The 16,051-nt window shown below is 31.5% G+C and overlaps 1 protein-coding gene across 1 annotated transcript in view; it reads left to right on the top strand.

Annotated features, from left to right (window-relative positions):
• The window catches only part of LOC129221107 (tyrosine-protein phosphatase Lar-like), a 281,893-nt gene that overhangs the window by 260,497 nt on the left and 5,345 nt on the right, over nucleotides 1-16,051 (top strand). Inside the window, exons 25-33 of the mRNA XM_054855554.1 lie at nucleotides 402-628; nucleotides 2,519-2,747; nucleotides 3,843-4,148; nucleotides 4,917-5,030; nucleotides 9,637-9,785; nucleotides 11,293-11,578; nucleotides 13,318-13,411; nucleotides 14,644-14,720; nucleotides 15,892-16,026. Coding sequence (XP_054711529.1) covers nucleotides 402-628; nucleotides 2,519-2,747; nucleotides 3,843-4,148; nucleotides 4,917-5,030; nucleotides 9,637-9,785; nucleotides 11,293-11,578; nucleotides 13,318-13,411; nucleotides 14,644-14,720; nucleotides 15,892-16,026 — 1,617 coding nt within the window. The remainder of the gene's footprint in view (nucleotides 1-401; nucleotides 629-2,518; nucleotides 2,748-3,842; nucleotides 4,149-4,916; nucleotides 5,031-9,636; nucleotides 9,786-11,292; nucleotides 11,579-13,317; nucleotides 13,412-14,643; nucleotides 14,721-15,891; nucleotides 16,027-16,051) is intronic.

The following is a 16,051-nucleotide window of genomic DNA, read 5'->3' on the forward strand; positions in this document are numbered from 1 at the left end:
TCTGGAAACGTTTTGTGCCACTTTTTTAATGCTCTTATCCTGGGGTGGATTTCTTTTTTAAACTTCTCAAATTATTCTTTGCACTGTTATTGTTATTAAGAATTTGGGTTCTGTATTGCTTACCAGAGAACAATTTGTTCCTTCACTATTGGTGCCATTTTTCATTCTGTCAGTTCATAAAAGGAGCAGGTGCGTCGGACGCTAGAAAATAAAAGATTGCCATCAAACTCTAAGAATTCAACTGCCAAATTTGCCCAATATCGCCCTTGCGGTGTTTAAACTTATTTTTAAATCAACTGCTAAAATTCAATACATTTATTTCGGACACTGTATATTTCATTTCTAGTTTCTTCTGAATTACTTAATTTAATCTCTTAACAATATTGATTTCCAAAATATAGAGCCTGTATACCAGCAGTTCTTTCTCTGACCCCCTGAGCTTAGACATGACTCCAGTCAGGGGTCCTACACCACCCATGGATCCTGGTACTCGTGACAGAAATGACCGGCCGGATATGTCTCACATCAGCATTGACAGTGACAAGGCTCAAATCATCTGGATCGTCGGACCGGTCATTGCCCTCATTTTGATCACATTCTGTGTCATTGGGCTTTTCCTTGTGAAAAGGTGGGAAATTGTTTATTTGAATGAAATCATCATTTTTTTTTTCCTTTTTGTCCTGTTACACAATAGCGAAGTGAATTAAAAAATCTACTTATTGCAGTTGCAAAATATTAAGATTTACACAAAAGTATGATGTTTACACAGTTACAAAAAATATTTAAGATTAATTTAAAATTAAGATCTTGTAACACAACTTAAAACTGTTAAGTTTTTTTTTTTTTTGGTTTTGTACGACCTCAAAACTGAAAGTGTAAAAGGGATCTATGTTGCACTAAAGCAAATATGTTGCTTAGCAAATTGCCAAATACTTAAAACAAATTTATTCACAAAAATAGAATGATTTATTCTTATAAGGTAGTACTATATGCAGTTAAATTGGGGGAAGGGGGGAGTAATAAATTCAGTGTTTATCTTAAATTATCACAATGTATGTATACCTTGTGGAATATAACTAATCATTCTGTTACACAGCATTTTGACTACTTCAAAATTGAGTTTAAACTGTGGGATGAAAATCATCAAAGTCCTTTTGACACGTTGGGCTCTTACCTATTTATGTAAACATCTATAGACTCCTAACAATAGAGACGTCCCCAACTTTTTGCTCTGAATTCCATAAATCTTACATTCTGCCAATTTTGCTATCTGCAGACTCCTTTGGGAGAAACAAGTGCTTAGTTAGTTATTAAGTAATTATTGTAGTAAAATGAACAAATATTTGTGCATACTTACAAAAATATTCTATGTTTGTTTTTTAAAAAGTACTTCATTATGCATGCCTGAAAATAGTATATATATTTATTATTTATCTTGACTCATCTTTTTGTTTAAAAAAAAAATCTGATTTTTGGTAACAAATATACTCCAGTGATGAAATTTTTCCAACTTTTGTTGCTATTTCCAACTTTTCTTGGAATTTTTCAGTTCTAGTCCTTTGGAATTTTTCAGTGTCAGCCCCTTTTTTGTATTACATAAATGTAAAAGATCACCTCACAAGACTCATTTCAGCAACGTGGGTTTTTAGTTTCACCACATTTTTTTTTTGGAAAGAATGTTCTGTGATTCTTCTGATTGATAGCTATATGCATAGATTGATGAATTTTTATCTTTTTTTAAATGAAGTCACTTCAACAGAAAATATATGTTTACGTAACTTGTTAACCTTCTGTAAAATACTGCATCATTCATTTTATGATTAAAAACCATTTTGTTACTGTATTTTATGGATTATAAGATGCACCATTACATTTAATTTACCTAAAAAATAGCAGTTTTTAACTTATATCAATGATTGCAAAGCTAAAGCTATAAAATATTTTTTTTATTAGTCTATAAAACTAAACTGAACTGTTTGTAATCTCTGAAAATCATCACCTCAGCTTTCTTGTACTTCTTCCTTGTCATTTTTTAAGACTGTTGGAAATTGTAAATCAGACACTGGATATATTGATATCAGTTCGTTACGGCTGGGCGATGGAGGCAATTTCTCAAAGAAAAGTGCATCTTACAGTCCGTAAAATACAATATGTATATATGAAAAGGATAATTTTAATTTTTTTTCCACTTGCAAATTTGAATTTTGCCTTCATTTTCCCACTTTTTGCCCATTATCCAATCTCATACCTCATACTTACATGCTTGCATTTTCCTTTTCAGTTTTTTGCACTTCAGTTACTTTTCAGTTTACGTAATTATTTTTTGAAATGTGGTATATCCTTGACTTATTTTTCAAGCTACTTAACATTGCTACCCCTCTTATTTTTTTTATTTATGTTTTTGCTTCCACCACCTCAACCGTTTGCACCTCCTTCCCTGCTCGGCATCCCTTTCGTTTTTTGCGTAATGTTGAGTGTGCAGGGGTCACTGTTACAGACATTTCCCTGACCTCTATAGAAGGCGCCAACTTGCCAAGACTCCTGGTGGAGAGACCACTATGAAGCTGCTGATGACAACTGCAGAGAGAGAGCTGCCCACTCACCCTACAGACCCTGTGGAGATACGCCGCATGAATTATCAGACACCAGCCATGATCAGCCATCCTCCCATCCCCATCACGGAATTGGGCAATCACATCGAGGTTCTGAAAGCCAACGACAATTTGAAGTTTTCACAGGAATATGAGGTGTGTCTATGTTGGTTGTACATATTTTGAATTCTTTCTTTGATTGCGTAGGTGCATGATCAATCATTTTTGCAGATTTCATCTGCAAATCTTGATGAAAACAGCTGAGCTGGCAATGAAGATGGACACAAATATATTTCACGCTCTTTTGATGCAAAAATTGAAATACAGTAGATTCTCGAATAGCCGAGCTAATCGGGCCTCATGCCACCTCGAATTACTGAAAACTTGGATTACCCTGAATATTCTTTGAGCAATATCGGAAAATGAACTCTTTACTTCCTTGTCCAATGCAAAGGAAGTATTGCCTTCACAAAATATTTATGGCTCAAATTTCAACATAAAGAGAGTGCCAAACAAACTGGTAGCTAATACATATTCTGGGCTTCCTTAAGAGGTTTTCCACCTTCGGCTCTGTCACTTCTATGCCATGCTGATGAGTGCTAATAAGCACAAAACTGCATTCCTCGGCTGGAATTTACTGAGCTGGCGGTGAATTTCATGGATGGTTTAAAGGATTTATTATCATTATGTGTTTATTTTTCTTCTGTTTGCTAAAGATTTTCTATTTTTAAGTTAGATAAAATTATTCCATGTTGAAACAGTTTGCAAACCTGCAATAACATTGACTTGAAAAAGAAGTTGAAACTTGTTTCATTAGCTTTTATTTTTAGTACATGAATTCAGGGAATGTAACAGCGCTTTAATTTCATCTTTATATTTAAAAAAAACATGAGCTGTAACAAATAATGAAAAATTATAAATTATTTTAAAAATTTCCCTAATTCTAATGGATGAAGTTTTATTTGTACTTGTTCATACATTATGTAACATAGTGCAATATGTATTTTTCAAAAGTGCTCATGAATTAACATTTTTTTAAAAAAACTCTGGTTTTGTTATTTTAATTAAATTTTAATTTAACTTGGCCCTTATTTTAATGTTGGAAGCTAATTCCAGCAGACAACAGATTTGATATTCACAAAATTTTCATAAAACTTAATCCTTGTAAATTTTTAAGAATTGCTACATTTTTACGGTGTAAATTTTTATATTCTATTCAAGTAATATTCATGATTTTATTTAAATTTTTAGTCCATTGAACCTGGTCAGCAGTTCACTTGGGAGAACTCCAATCTGGAAATTAACAAACCGAAAAACCGATATGCCAACGTCATTGCCTATGACCACAGTCGTGTTGTTCTTCAGTCACTGGATGGGCTACCTGGTTCAGATTACATCAATGCAAACTATTGTGATGGTTATCGAAAACAGAATGCCTACATTGCCACCCAGGGTCCTCTCCCTGAAACTTTCGGTGATTTCTGGAGGATGGTGTGGGAGCAAAGAAGTGCCACCATTGTCATGATGACCAAGTTAGAAGAGAGAACTAGAATTAAGGTAATGTCTTGAGGGAATGCAACTTTCCACTTTTATTCAAGAGTTTATCTTCCTATCTTTTGATGTGAACTATTTTTTGGCTTAAATTTAATTATTAATTTAAATGGGACTTATTTCCATCATGCTTGAATTCCATTACAACACAATTCCTGTTGCAGCAAACAAAATTTGCAGCTCCTTGAAGTTTGCTGCTATGAGATTTCATTGTAGTTGCCTAATATCCAATTCTAATGTCACTTTGTTAGTTTCATAAAAAGTGTTGCTTTTGACTGTGGTATGACACATAATCTAACAATAGTTAATCTTTAGCAAAGTATTCAATCCAATTCTAATAATTTTGCAAGTGTGAATGTTTCTCTAATTGATTTTAAAATTTAATTACTACTTTGTATAAAACTGCAGGAACAAAAGTTATGTTTATAACTTTACAAGTTTTCTAAAAAGCAATTTTTGTGTGATAATTCTATGAAATAGGTAAATAATCTGATAATAGAGTCAAGCAAAGTTTTAAAGCATTTTATTTACATTAAAGATAAATGTTAGAGAAATGCTGTTTGTAATAGAGAAAACAACAGTAGAAAAGAAGATACACCCGAAAAAAGACCGAGAGAATGAAATAAAGCAGATAATCAAATGTTCAGTTATACAAAATTAGTGTGCACAAAAGTCTAATATCTTTTCTTCTGTTTACAAAATTCATCTTGTATAATCGTCTTGTATTAATGCTTTGTATTTTTATAACATAATTTTCTCCCTTTATTTTAATAGTGTGACCAGTATTGGCCCATTAGAGGATCTGAAACATATGGTGTCATGCAAGTAACACTTTCCGACGTCCAAGAAGTTGCTACATATTGTATTAGAACTCTGCATATTACCAGGGTTTGTAAAACATTTACTAAAAAATATTGTATCTTGTTTGTTCCCTTGCTGTTCATTATTCATAAGGAATTTTTGACTGATACATTATTTTCAAAAGTATTTATTTTGGGAGGAAGAAATCATAAGCTTTGCGATAACTATTTTGATTTATATTTCAATAATGAAAAAAAACTAGTATGTTGTGGCCATCACGAAACTTTCTTCTATATTTTTCTTTTTTTTCCAATCCCTCCCTATGCTTGAGGAGGAAGCATATTCCTAACAAAAACAAAATTACACATGCAAAAACTTGATGACCATCCCAATGTCTGAATTATTGCAAAAGCAAAGCAACGAGCAAAAATTGAAAATTATTTTAAAAGCTTTGCTTGAATTAATTACAAACATTTTATTTGTTAACAAACATAGGATGGCAGCAGTTAAAAATTTTAAATCATTGAGATAATATTTCTAATCATTTCCATACAATTAAAATCACGAGAAATACGCAGACGACAATCTATTACGATTTATCTTTCTTATTGTTGCATTAAAAAAGCTATTTTTATTGGCAAAAAAAAAAAATCAACACCTCTTGCAGTGATTGGCGCCGAAATTAAACCAAAGACTGTTTACATATGGATTCACATATATTCCAAATTTCAATCACAACGTAGCATTACTTCTTGTGATAGGGCACTCGCAATGGAAAAAAAGAACGGGTGATTGCACTACCCCCTTTTTAGCTGTTGACCCCAAAATAAAATCAGCTCTTATACCCGGGGCATTCCACGGTATTTTTGACATTATGTAGAGTCCGTAACCTGACCTTTTTTTGCCATAACTTTTTAATTTACCGCATGATTTGCAAATTATTTTAATTTGAGCTGGTGTGTTGGTAGGAAAATATCAAAATAAAATAATATGCTAATCAAACAGTAAATTAAAAATTTATGGCAAAAAAGGTCACTCTACATAAATGTCAAAAATACCTTGGAATGCCCCACCCACTAGCTGCTACTTCCGATAAATTTTTCTTTCATTCCGTTCATTATTTCTTGAGATACAGCAGTCACAATTGACGACAAAAAACGTTCTATAGCTCAACCCCCGTTTGAGTTATTGACACCAAAATTGAATCAGCACCTGTTCCTGTTAATGGCAACATATGGACCAAATTTTGTTTGATTCCGCCAGTTACTTCCTGTGCAATAGCAAGCACGCGTAACTCAAAAAAACGTCCCATTGCTCCACCCCTCTTGGAGGAATTCGCACCAAAAACCAATGGACACAAGTTCACATAGGGGCACATATGTGTACCAAACTTCGTTCGATTTCATGCGGTAGTTTTTGCTGTAGAGCGGCCACAAAAAACTGGTCACACACAGACGTGACACACACACACAGACTGACAGACATTTTCCAAAAATAGTCGAAATGGACTCGGCACACCTCAAAACGTTCGAATCCGTCAAAATTCGAAAATTTGCACGAATCCAATACTTTCTTCTATATATTAGATATAGAAGAAAGTAAAAATCAGGGTTCGTACGGGTCATGGAAATCCTGGAAAGTCATGGAAAAAAAATAACAGAATTTCAGACCTGGAAAAGTCATGGAAAATTGAAATTTTCATTGAAAGTCATGGACATTTATTTCAAGTCATGGAAAAATGTCCTGGACAAAGAGAAAGGAACAGTAGCTAAAGGAGCATTAGAAGTCTTGAGTGATTTAACAGTATAGCACATAAAAGCTATTAAAATTGGAAAAGTGAAAGATCCAAAAATCAAATCTGAATTTTGAAATCTCATTGCATCCACTTCTGTCGCATCCATTTGCCATTTTTTGCGGTGTGATTTTACTGCCTGGACATCACTTATTTTGAATTTTCTGTTATTTTTAACACTTCTTATGTTTCATATTCTGTAGTAGCAAAATTTCACGTTCTTAGCTTTTGCCACGCCCACTAAAAAAAAAAAAAGCAATTGAATTGCATGCAAGTTCTATTCCATTTTTCTTAAGGACTTTATTATTAAATTTATCAGAGTTTATCTTAATTTGTTGAATGTTTTAGAAAATAAAGACTTTAAGTCAGGCGATAAAATACAGAAAAAGAGGGATTCTAATGCTCTAAAACAGTAGTGCCCAACATACGGCACACAAAACTAATCCATGCAACCCACTGCTATGTTCAATGTTGGGAATTAAACGTGTTCTGGAACTTCTTAACTTATTAATTTATATGGATTTGAAAATATGCAAATTTGTAAATAAAACAAGTATACTTTTGAATCAGAAGATTGATTCATTACTGAATGGTTTTTTAAAAAAAGACCTGGTTTAGAAACATAAAAAAAGAACTAAACTATATGGCTTTACTTCAAAGAACCAAAATACTGTGAAGTTACGTGGATGATTAAAGGCACTATTGACACTAAAGGGTAACTTTTGAAGCAAATTTTTTGAAACTTAGTGATGACTCATTCCACCTTTGTCCCATTCAATGTTATTCTGCCTGTTTTTTTAAAAAAATAACGGACATTTAAGCATTATCATGTTCGCTTCTTCACTGCATTTTTACTTTATTTAAATTTACACGATGAAGACAAATAAGAAGAGTTTAATTTTTTAAGTGTGCACTTATATTTTTTCCATTACGAGTAAGTGCTTCAATGAGGCTGTGGCATTCATATAGACGTTTTGCTAATGCTCATTTCTAAATATTACCAAGTTTGAGATCAAATAGTGCTATTATCTTCGTGTAACGAAGTCATGAAAATTTTCATTGAAGTCATGAAAAAGTCTTGGAAAAGTCATGGAATTTTTTCATCCAAATAGAGTATGAACCCTGAAAAATCCTTACGCTTCATAATTATTTATTTTACATGGTATTTGGATTGCAGAGAAATGATCATGATCATTAATTTTACATGTTATCCCCTTTAAAATGTTTCAGTTTTTACAGCTACATTCAAAAACCTTACCATTTATTAATTACCAACATTAAGAAGTTCATAAGTGTTGAATTTGACAATTTTCTTGTAGAAATAACTATATTACATTATTTCAAATATTGCTTTTAATGATTTAATGCAGGAATTCTTAAACGATAGACATTGCAACCCCCTTTCAAGACTAAGTATTTTGGCGACCCTCCCCCCTTCCAAAGTTTTAACTCTGTCTAAACCCTAAAAAAAATAACTAAAAGCTACACAAATGGCTAAGTTTTATCCTTAGAAACACAAGTAGCTGGTAAAAGAAGCATGAATTTTTGTCTCTTGAATTATTTTATAATAAGCGACAGTAGTTGACCTTATTGATTTTATAATCTTGCAATGGAATTTATTTTCTTTAAACTTTTCCTCCACATCTTGCGACCTCCAGGGGGATTTGGGCCCACCTTTTGAGAACCCCTAATCTAATGGTTAGTGTATGATTTTTTTTTTAATTACCAAATATTCTTCAAGTGTATCTTATGACTGACTTTTAGTCCTCATGGCTTGAGTTTTCAAGTGTAAATAAATTATTAAACTACATGGGGTTCTCACAGACTCCCTAGAATTTCTTTAAGTGCTACAAGTGTTTTCCCATAATGCTTGAAACCGCTTAACGTGAAAACTAGAGAAGTTATCAGATATCAAAACCAACATTGCTTCATTTCTTACTATACATTATCTACCTTTTCTTTTCCAAAGGCACGTATTGTATAAGAGAGATTCTATTTTCAAAAATGGAAGATTAATTACTCTTTGTGCTTACTAAAGTAAAATAAAAATCTCATTCATAGCAAAAAAAGGAAAAGAAAACATTGTTTGATTTTTGTATCTTCTAACACCTACTATGCAATCTTCCTCTTCTCTCTCAATACTTGCATTGAAATTTGAGGCTGCAATTGTTTTGCTTTCAAAGTTTAGCATGTTGTCACTTCCAAAAATCATTTTCTGTTTTAATTAATGTAAAATCCTCATAATTTCAGTGTGACTGCTGTGTAATTTTCAGTAAGAATGCAATTGACTAATAAAATGATTTCTAATTTTTATATCTTACAATACCAGATTTTTTTTTTTTTTTTTTTTTTTTTGTATATATAGTAGAAGGCAGGAGTGCCCATCTCACCATAGGGCGATGCTACAGCTTCTTTAAATACTGTGGAGCGGCCCCCAGAATGAGAGCGTCCCAAAATGAGATCATAAACCATCTCAAAGTATTTCCCTCCTCCCACCTTAAGAAAAATTCAATGGACTCCCCCTCATGCTTAGTGCAACAGATTCGTATGTCACATACGAATCTGTTGCACTAAGCATGAGGGGGCTATGTGGGTAGCATGACATTCATAACAGTAATTTTTCTTTACTATTTTAAGAGAGCTGAAAATTTGTTTTATTTTATTTAAATGTTGTAGAATTATATGTAAAATTTGTTTATTGAGTCAAATGAGTTCAGTTCAGACTTCCAAATCTAGTGAAGGAAGACTGTCAAGGTGCATATTCTGTGCCTTGTTATTTTACGACTGATCATTGAGACCATAGGAGCTCTAAACTTTGCAATTATTTTTTTTTTCTTTAGTTCATATATATGTACATTTCTTAATGATACCATATTTTCCTGTACTCTGTAGCTTAACCAGACTGGTGAGAAGAGGGAGGTGCGTCAGTTCCAGTTCACTGCATGGCCGGATCATGGAGTTCCTGATCATCCAACTCCTTTCCTGATGTTCTTAAAGAGAGTGAGAAGCATGAATCCTCTCGAATCAGGACCAATGATTGTTCATTGCAGGTAAGAAAATCATAAATAAGTAATGTCCTGGCAAGCTTTAGGTTTTACTTGATATGTTTCAAACTATCAGTAGCTGAAAAGTGTCTGTAGTATTGATTATTTTAGTTAACTTGAATTTTAAAATCAAACAATTTGTTTTAATCTCATTTGACCTTCATGCAAATCATTTTATTTGAATTTTTCCAATTAACAGTTATGGTTTTGTTTTAAGAAATTTCATTTTAAATGTAGGCTTTATTTACTTTAGTTGCCCAAAGAAATGCAAGCACCAAAAATATGGACTGAAAAATATTTTTGTAAAAAAAATTTCTATATTTTTTTCAAAATTTGGCTTTATCCTATGTACTATTTCATTTTGTCGTGCTGGAATTATGTGCTTGGTAAAGGACAAAAAAGAAGTGAATGAGATATCCACCTTAATTTGCATGAGTTTTATTTATTTATTTATTATTTTAATGCCTGGTGCATGTGTTATTTTTAAGTTCATAGAAAGAAAACTAGACTGCTTAATGTGAAAAATTAGGGCACAGCACACTGACTACAGAACATATAAAAATTAATTTTGAAAGTCCAGAACTGTGAATTTTAAATTAAATTTAATTGTTTTTTTGATAATAAAAAGAACAATTGGTAAAACTTGGTAGTTTGACATCACCAACATGAAAACCTTGTAAAAACTTTAACCTAATGAGCTTTGAGTGGTACAAAATGTTTATAGGAGATATTGTACCCTCTGATATGGTGTTGAAAGGTTACCCCTTCAAATTTCGTCCCTTAAAACTCTTTTTCTCAATAGTTTCTCTGTGCTTGTTTCTGAGGACCAGCTTTAGGTTAGTATCATGATTTCCTCAAATAAAGGAATAGGATAACAATAGGATAAGGTTCTTGGGCTTTGAATTTTATCTTTCATGTTTTCAAGTATAAACAATTTTTTAGAAATATTAACAAATAGCTTTAAGAGAATCAAAACTACTGCAGTAATCATGCATGTTTTATGTCTCTGCATTATTAGATTTTGGATATTGCCACAATAGGGGCAAGGGTGAAACAAAGAAATGAATTTCTATTATGCCCTTATGTTAATTTTTTTAACATAAAAGGAATGTTAAATTGTTTATATTTATGTGTTCCAAAAGTATTGCCCATTCCCACTTTCAGAGATTGAGCAAAGTAAAGAAATTAATTTCATTCAGGTATACTCACCCTTATGTTAACCCTTATGTCACCCTTCACACAAAAGCAGGGGTGTACATAAGAATTTGTTTTGGGAAGGATAAGAGTTGAATCTTTTGAGAAATTTTCAATTTTCTTTAAAGCTATTTAGAGAGGGGATCACGCCCCTTCGGTTCCCCCTTAGATATATCCTTGCTAAAAGGAATGTTGTATCGTTATTGTTTATAGTTACACAATATTTCCCTTCTCACTGTGGAAGTTTGGGGAAAAGTTTAAAAAATAATTTATTTTAGCCACAACCACCCATATGTTTATGCCCCTTGTTCATTTTCAGTGCTGGAGTGGGAAGGACTGGCTGTTTTGTGGTCATCGATTCCATGCTTGAGAGGCTGAAGAATGAGAACACGGTGGATATCTATGGCCACGTGACTTGTTTGCGGGCGCAGCGTAATTACATGGTTCAGACAGAAGACCAATATGTTTTCATCCACGATGCGGTGCTGGAAGCTGTCATCGCAGGCAACACTGAAGTTCCTGCTCGAAACCTCTTTGTCCACATACAACAGCTCATGCAGATGCTGCCTGTGGAAGGATGTAGCAGCATGGAACTGGAGTTTAAGGTACTTTAACGTTAACAAAACTGTGTATATTTGTTGCTATTTCAAAGAAAACATTCTAGGTTTTATTTTAATGCACTACTGCATGCTAAGGCAGATACAGACTACCATTTTAAGGGGGGGGGGAGGTAGGGATCATACTGCAGAATGAGACATTGAAAGCGTATTTTTAAACCTTGGTTTTGTATTAATTTGATTTAAACTATGGAACAAGTTATTGCAAATTTTTGATCCTTGAGAAGCTCCAATTCTTTTTTCTCAAAATATCTGTTATATTTTTTTTCTTTCTAACATTATCAAACCGAAAGTTAAATTGTTTTTGTTATTTTTATATATATATATATCTTTAGCAGTAAATTAAATTGATCAAACTACAGTAAAACCCCTCTAATGCAGACACTAAAGGGGCAAATATTTTTGTTCGCAACAGAGAGGTGTCCGCAGGACAGAGGTTTAATAATGTTATTTGCCTTGGAATCGGGGAATTAAAAATTGACCCCATAAGACGGGTGTCCGCATTTAAGGGGTGTGCATTAGGAGGGGTTTTACTGTATTTATTATTATTTGTGTGTGTGTAATTTTATAGGCTCCTAACAAGGTGTCTATTGTGTTATAATTTTTAAGACCACACTGCTCCCTGCTAATATTCCCAAATGTGAGTGTGGAAAAATCACTTAAAATATTCCTCATAATTCAATTATTTCTTGTATCATTATTGCAGATCAGTACATCTTGAACCTCGGATAATTTTTTCAAAAAAATTAGTTATGTCCTTTCATTTATCATTAAAGCAGTTGGAAGGGCCTTCATAATGCTCAACCTATTCCTTCGTCTTTACGAACTTATTTAAGCGTTTGTTAAGTAGGTGTAAAAATCTTTTTCGAATCTTAAACATTTGCATTACTCAAGCTCTCATTCACATCACACACTTTCAGCCTTCATTATATAGCATTTAATCATTGTTTTTTTTTTCTCTCATTAAAACAGCATACAGGGGTAACAATTTTTTGTTACCTTAGTAATGAAGGCAGATATCAGCGTTTGTAATCATTGATGGTTTACTGGTCTCAGACCAGTGAAAATTGCTTTGTACCCCCATGAAATAGTAGTCCCTTGTGTCCTGATCGATCCTCGTCAATTAAAATTTCATATTATTTACATTTTTCAAATTGTATTTTTACATTTACAGTAATTTTGTTCCATTAAATTTAAGAAGCTTTTACTCATGTGAATTTTTCATTAAAGCCAATCAGCTACAGTGTGAAACTTTTGTGAAAAATTAATAATATTTAAGTAAAATGTTAATAAAATAAACTTATGTTGAAACTTAGATGACATTTTACTATATTTTCATGTTCAGTAGACCTATCATTATGTTTGTTAATGTGGTATGTCTTAATGCATACTGGTCGCCAGAACCACTTTTTTTTTTTTTCTTTTTTTTTTTTTAAAGGATTTTTAACGCTGGATACGACAACAAATGAGGTCCATAAAGGGTTGAAGTTCTTTTTAAATGAATCTTTCTATGTATTTACTGATTTTTAAATTCACTTTTGCTGGTACATTACTCAAGTCTAGCTAAAAGGAAAAGATGTCTAAAATTGTTACAAGCTGGAAACAGTTCTATGAATAATTTTAAAACTGTAGAATTTTTGTTATTATTATTATTATTATTATTATTATTTGGTTAATGTATGCGTTAAATGTTTTATTCATAATATTTTTTTTCTTTCGTTTTTCAGAAACTAGCCAACATGAAAACACAGTCAAGCAAGTTTGTGAGTGCCAACTTGCCAGTAAATAAATTTAAAAATAGGCTCATGAATATTCTTCCATGTGAGTTGATCATCATCTAAAAACTAGATCCTCTCCCACATTTCTTTCATCCTTATTGTGTTTTTCTTTAAAACTCTGTAAAGTTTTCAATCTAGTGCTTTTAAAGGTTTTTTCAGAATAAAACTCAAATAGTTTGAAATAATGACGGTAATTATATAAATTTTTTTTAAGTTTACTCATCTGTGATATCAATTCTTCTGACTTATATTTTAAGACCAGATCTTCGTATTCACAAAAAGGTATATACACTCTCAAACCTGTTTTTGTGTGGTAGATAAGGAATGCATAAAAAAAATGCATTAAACAAATTCGCCCAAAATTACACCATTAAGCACTCCTTTTAAAGATAGGTTAGTCAATTGAGTCCCAATATGTGTGAAATTTTCATAAACCACACACAAAAAAAAAAGAAAAAATTCAAAAAAAAAAAAAAAAAAAGCACACAAAAACAGGTTTGGGTATATATCACTTTTGGATCTTCTCCAATAAAATAAGAGACCCTTGTTTATTAAATTTGTATAAGATTATCATTATAATTTGTCACAGTTGTATATGCTATCAGTAAAATTAAAATAAAAAGAATGCATAAGGTGGTCAATAAGTATGTAAGTTTTAATGAGTCATTCCAAAGAAAATAATTAAGTCTAAAGATGAAAATTTCTGTGCAGTTTACCTGAACTAAATCAAATAAATGTTAAGAACTCCAACAATTTTAAAGATTGTCCCCTCTTTAACTCCTTTTTATTGGTTTAATATCTCTTCAAGTACACTTTGAAAACTTAAGTTTACATTTATACATAACTCTAGCTTCCAAAACAATTAATTTCTATGTAATATTTTTTTAAAAAGTACGTTTTTCAACAGAAAAGTTATCAACTAATAAGTCAACTTTTTGAGAATTCTATCAGCTTCTTGATAAGTTGTAAAAAATAATGGCATTTCAACCATTTTGGGAACTTTATATTTTTGTAATACGTTGTTTGAATGAATTTTAAACAGTGCAAATACAACTCTACTTTTTCTAATACCTTCTGAATTTATTTTTGTTCTTCTTTTTAGTGATTTTGACAAAACAAATTGTAAGCTTGGGAGTCAAACTAATTTTGAATAATACTTATTTGAAAATGAAAACAAGCATCTTAAGTTTGTGATGTTTTAAAACTTACATGATTCAAATGTTTTACTAAGTATTGTTTCTCTTTGCTTATATTTTTTCAATTTCTCTGATGCAGATGAATCTACAAGAGTATGTCTGCAACCAATAAGAGGAGTTGATGGCTCAGATTATATTAATGCTAGTTTTATTGATGTAAGTGTAGCGAGAACAGATTGTGATGAAATTTATCAAATGCTGTATTATTTTTTGTTTCTTGGGAGCCCCTCTCAAATGCTGTTTTTCCTGACCGTTAATTTTAGCAATCTTATGTTCATTGACTGCTATGTATTAATGTTTAAAACTTATATACCAAATTGTACTAAATATTGTAAAATTAAAGTTTCATAATTATTTTAAACTTCAAAAAATTCTGCTCATAGCTTATATTATTGAAAGTCAATTTTCTTAACTAAATGTAAAATGATCCAAGTATTAAGCATTGTTTAAATTAAACAGAAATAGGTTTTCAAAATTGACATTGCTAAAAGACTCATAAGATGTAGTTTATATCCTTTCTATCGTTAATTAGTGAAATAGTTTAAATATTTTTTACTCAAAAAAAAAAGAATATTAAAAAAACATTTCATGCTTTAAATCCACTTTTAGCGCTCTTTAAATATGAGTATCTATTTGTAATCCTAGTTACATTTATATTAACTATGCTATTCATGAATGTCTCTATTTTTGTCTAATTTTCTTTCTTTTTTAATAATTTATTTATCTATTTATTTTCAATTTTTATGTAGCCTTATGTGTGATAATTAGAGTCTGGATTATATGCAAAACAAAATCATTGAAATATTCTCTAAAAATTCATAAAACATATACTATAAATTAAAAAATATGCACTAATGATTTTTACAAGCGTACAGTTAAGTTCTCACCATTGATTCAAAATTATTGGCCTTTTTCATCTTGTATTTTTTAATTAAAGCAATAAAGATATATATTAAACTTATCATTCGCACACAGAAAATGGTGTACACAACAATTAATGTCATTTGCAATAAGTTGCAGTGTGTTCTTCAAGGTTTTCATGACAGTTAGATGTCGGCTTTTGTAATTTATCTACAGTTCTATCAATGAAAATATATATTTTAACTTTACCACCAATTGTTACGTAGTCAGACTTAATTTTTAAAGCTGTACATATTTTTTGAATTTATATCTGAAAATCATTTTTCCTGCAGCACTAAATACTACTAATGCTAATTTGAGCTTTTTACAATCACCAATATTCTGTAGCATAGTAATTGCATTATTTTGAGATTGTGTAGCTTTTTATGTTTGGTGATTCTTATTTTTTACCCTTTTCTTTCTCAAGGGTTACAAATATCGAAATGCGTACATAGCTACCCAAGGCCCTCTTGTCGAAACAACGGAGGACTTTTGGCGTATGCTTTGGGAACATAATTCAAATATAGTAGTGATGCTCACAAAACTCAAGGAAATGGGTCGGGTAAGTGTTGGTTATTTAATAATTT

Source organism: Uloborus diversus, chromosome 4, assembly GCF_026930045.1.
Source record: "Uloborus diversus isolate 005 chromosome 4, Udiv.v.3.1, whole genome shotgun sequence".
NCBI lineage: Eukaryota > Metazoa > Arthropoda > Arachnida > Araneae > Uloboridae > Uloborus > Uloborus diversus.